This window comes from Triticum aestivum, chromosome 6A (genome assembly GCF_018294505.1).
Source record: "Triticum aestivum cultivar Chinese Spring chromosome 6A, IWGSC CS RefSeq v2.1, whole genome shotgun sequence".
Taxonomy (NCBI): domain Eukaryota; kingdom Viridiplantae; phylum Streptophyta; class Magnoliopsida; order Poales; family Poaceae; genus Triticum; species Triticum aestivum.
Window position 1 is genome coordinate 295,094,862 of NC_057809.1, and position 4,160 is coordinate 295,099,021.

General features: G+C 46.1%; 1 protein-coding gene across 2 annotated transcripts; it reads left to right on the forward strand.

Annotated features, from left to right (window-relative positions):
• Window positions 1-236: 236 nt before the first annotated feature.
• LOC123127453 (probable glycosyltransferase 2) lies at window positions 237-3,730 on the forward strand. Of its 2 annotated transcripts, none has more exons than XM_044547171.1 (2): window positions 237-1,935; window positions 3,343-3,730. In XM_044547171.1, exon 1 carries the CDS (start codon window positions 459-461, stop codon window positions 1,893-1,895), a length of 1,437 nt encoding a protein of 478 aa, XP_044403106.1. In that variant the 5' UTR covers window positions 237-458; the 3' UTR covers window positions 1,896-1,935; window positions 3,343-3,730. The 2 variants fall into 2 exon arrangements, with proteins under 2 accessions (XP_044403106.1, XP_044403107.1); XM_044547172.1 differs by lacking the exon at window positions 3,343-3,730 and adding an exon at window positions 2,016-2,132.
• Window positions 3,731-4,160: the final 430 nt, after the last annotated feature.

Sequence of the window (4,160 nt, forward strand, 5' to 3'; positions counted from 1 at the left end):
GTTGTGGACTATATGTTTGATTGTGAAAATGCATAATTTGTGTGTGAAATAATGAAAATTTTGTGCTATTTGCTACAAAAGGGCGGGCAGCCACGCGGTAAATATGAGTCGACGCATTCGACACACTGTTGACCTAAATCTCAAACCGAGCGCGCGGACAAAACCAGATAAAAGCGTAGTTCGTTTTGGATCGGTGCGTTGAAGTTGCTCTCAATAAAAAATTAAATAGCACCTCTCATTTCTCCGTCCGTCTACCTCTTCCAAATCCCCACCCCGCCCCACTTTTCCGCACTCCACCCAGCGTCCGGATCCCATCTCACCTAGCGGCGCTCATGTGACACTCCGGCTCGCGCTCTCGCTCACGCTCAGGCTGACGCTCTGCAACCCACCGTCCACGCGGCTGTTCCAACTGGAGCTTGGGCGTATCTAATTAAGCCACCGGGTTGGAATCGGGGGCGATGGGGCAGGAGGGGATGGGCTACAGCAGCGGAAAGGCCGGCGGCGGTGGGGGAGGGGCCCTACCGATGACGGCGGCGCGGGCGCGTGGGGCGTCGCCGCTCAGCACCCACCATCGGTCGCGGAAGATCAGCCGCACCTTCAACAACGTCAAGATCACCGTGCTCTGCGGCCTCGTCACCATCCTCGTCCTCCGGGGTACCATTGGGCTCAACCTCTCCCTTCCGTCCCAACCCTCCGACGCCGATGCCCTCGCAGGCGCCAAGGCCGTTGAGGACATCGACCGCATCCTCCGCGAGATCCGCTCCGACTCCGACCCCTCCGACCCCACCGACAGCGACCTCGACTCCTCCAGCGTCCTTTCCAATGCCACCGCACTCAACTCCTCGGAAGCCGCCGCCGCCTATGCCGCCGCCGTGGGCAACCACGCGCTCGGTCCCAACGTCTCTGGCTGGGACGAGCAGCGCCGACGGTGGCTCGCGCAGAACAAGGGCTTCCCAGCCACTGTCCCCGGCGGCAAGCCCAGGATCCTGCTTGTCACGGGGTCGCAACCAGGCCCCTGTGACAACCCGCTTGGCGACCACTACCTGCTCAAGAGCACCAAAAACAAGATCGACTACTGCCGCTTCCACGACATCGAGATTGTTCACAACCTTGCGCACCTCGACAACGAGCTCGCTGGTTACTGGGCCAAGCTACCGCTGCTACGCCGACTTATGCTCTCCCACCCGGAGGTCGAGTGGATCTGGTGGATGGACAGTGACGCCCTATTCACCGACATGGCCTTTGAGCTGCCCCTCTCGCGCTATGACAACCATAACCTCATCATTCACGGTTATCATGATCTCCTCTTTGAGAAGCACTCTTGGATCGCGCTCAACACCGGCAGCTTCCTCTTCCGGAACTGCCAGTGGTCACTCGATCTTCTCGCTGCGTGGGCTCCTATGGGGCCCAAGGGCTTCATCCGCGAGGAAGCCGGGAAGATACTCACCGCATACCTGAAGGGCCGTCCAGCATTCGAGGCTGACGACCAGTCTGCGTTGATATACCTCTTGCTCTCGCAGAAGGAGAAGTGGATGGACAAGGTGTATATAGAGAATTCATACTACTTGCACGGTTTCTGGGCTGGGCTGGTGGACAAGTACGAGGAGATGATGGAGAACCACCATCCAGGGCTTGGGGATGAGCGGTGGCCATTCGTGACACACTTTGTCGGGTGCAAGCCATGCGGAAGCTATGGTGATTACCCAGTAGACCGGTGTCTCAAGAGTATGGAGCGGGCATTTAATTTTGCCGATAACCAGGTGCTGCGCCTGTATGGTTTCGCACACAAGGGGCTGGAAAGCCCTAAGATCAAAAGGATCAGGAGTCAGACCACAAAGCCTATTAACGACAAGGAGGACCTTGATGTGAAGGCCAAGATGTCGACCACTTCTTGAAGCTACTGAAGATAAGGCAATAGCATAGGCTCTCTTCAAGGTCAGCATTTTGTCACTTGGTTGTTGTTTTAGTTTCTACTATTTTTTGCTAATGTTTTTTTTTCTTGTTATGTGTAACAGTTAAGATTGCACATGTTATGTTTATCATGAACTTAAATGTGGTAGGAGCTCAAATCAGATGGAAATATCTCAGTTTTGTACTCAATTTCATTTCAGTGCTACTTTCTTGCGGGACAAGTACCCCTAATGTGGTTTTGGTATCTTGTAGTGATTTGTGTTCTATGTAGAGTTGAAGTGCAGTTTTGAAGCAAAGCTAATTGCTTAGCTAATTTAGAACATTTGGCCCTATAGGCTATAATAGTGCTATGTTAACTGGAAATATTTAGCCCTATAATAAGATCCCGCGGGGCATATGTGCCAATGGAGGTCCTCATGCTCCAAACTTTGTTACTCCCTCTTATCCATATTAATTGTCGTTGATTTTGTACTAAATCAGCGACAATTAATATGGACGGAGGGAGTAGTTCATTTCGTATGTCTTGTTCGATGGTGGTATTTACCGAATTGCCATCTTTAGTGCCTAGATATGTTAGTCCAAAAATGTTTCATGGAACCATTGAAGAAAATATGCGATCTGAGCATATCACAAGTGGCTAGATTCCTTGTGATAGAATCTGTCCACCTAGGTTACAGTCCTAAACTTGGCATGGGTGTTTCCATTTTTTAGCGGTATGGTGTACCTGTTAAGTACGATGTGTCCATGGTCACTTCGTCAATCTAAAGATTTCCATTTGGAGTTCATTTTTCAAAGAAAAAACTACTAGTATTTAAGAGAAGATAGTATCTCACCCACTTGTAATGAATTACATTACATATTTTAAATAATGGTAATAGTAGAAGATAAGGGAAAGATGGCCCTTATTTACAACAATGCAAGCTGCTTACAGAGGTGTTTCGTTAAATAATCCATTTTTTGTGGAAGCATCAGTGCTTATATCATAGTGCTGGGGACAATCCGTATTTTGTGGAAACACCAGTGCTTATATCTATAGCTGGGGTGTGTAGTTAAGCATCTGCTCTCTACGAATAAGTACTGGTGCCTAAGGTAAAGCCGGTTTATTTTTCTAGACACCTTTGCTCCCCACAAATAAGCACCGATGCTTAAGGTAAAGTCTGTTTATTTTTCTAAACATCTTGCATTGTACATGATCTTGGTTGCGGACTTGGTTTAGTTCAAAGTCCGTTAGTCTTGGCTATTGAGTTGGGTTGGAGTCCGTCTTTGGAATTGTATGCATTTGACATTCGAAGTTATCCTCAGTGAACTATGTATACACTTGTTTTCAGATTGATTTTATTGAAATCTATATTGTGAATGAACTACGTATCACATGTTTTCAGATTGCTTTTATTGAAATCTGTGATATAGTTGTGAAGCATATTTTTGCAGCTTCAGATATTATATGAACAGAAGCAATACTATTCTGCATATATGCAGACGCAACTTGTCCATCAGAGAGCTGATGCCGTTTTAAGATCAATGAGCATTCCCCAAACACGTATTCCTATTCTTTCGAGTATAACTTTGTACTTATGCAACCGTCCATGCTCTGTTTTTTTCCATGGATGCAAGAGAACAGTGTTAGAAATTTAAGGTTTGTGGTCTATTCTATTCCTCTGCGTTTATTGGTCCCGCTAACATTCGCAAATTCACATGTACTAGTTGATACCCCGCGCGTTGCTGCGGGACTTTGTGCTTTGAATGAGCAGATTCAAAGATATACTGTAGCTATGTGAATGAATGGAAAATACAGCTAGAATGTTGAACACTGCATTTACATTTTAAATGTTGATTTTGGAGATCGAATGGAATATTGATATTTACATTTGAAATGTTGAACAAATATATGTCTCCTCATAATTCACTCTGTCCGAGAACAAATATACTCCTATATTCGTCTTTTTGTGAAAATCATGTATCATGGTAAGTGGTAACCCAGCAGTATCGCTTATAAGACCAGTAAAGATGTATGGAGATAAGAGAGAAAATATGTTGATTAATGTCACAAAGCAAATTTACAATTGCCAGCCAGACAATATCCCCACCATGGTTATGTAATTAAAAATTTTAGCATGGTGTTTAAGGCACTTATAGTTTCCCTATGTACTATATAATCAATAACTGAACCAAGACGTGTAGTCTTTAAATTACTATGAAAACTTCGATCTTGACTTAAAATTAACTACCGCTGTAGATGATCCTAGAAA

Excerpts from the sequence above, each read along its gene's own strand:
- LOC123127453 (XM_044547171.1), top strand. The coding sequence starts at position 459 with ATGGGGCAGGAGGGGATGGGCTACAGCAGCGGAAAGGCCGGCGGCGGT.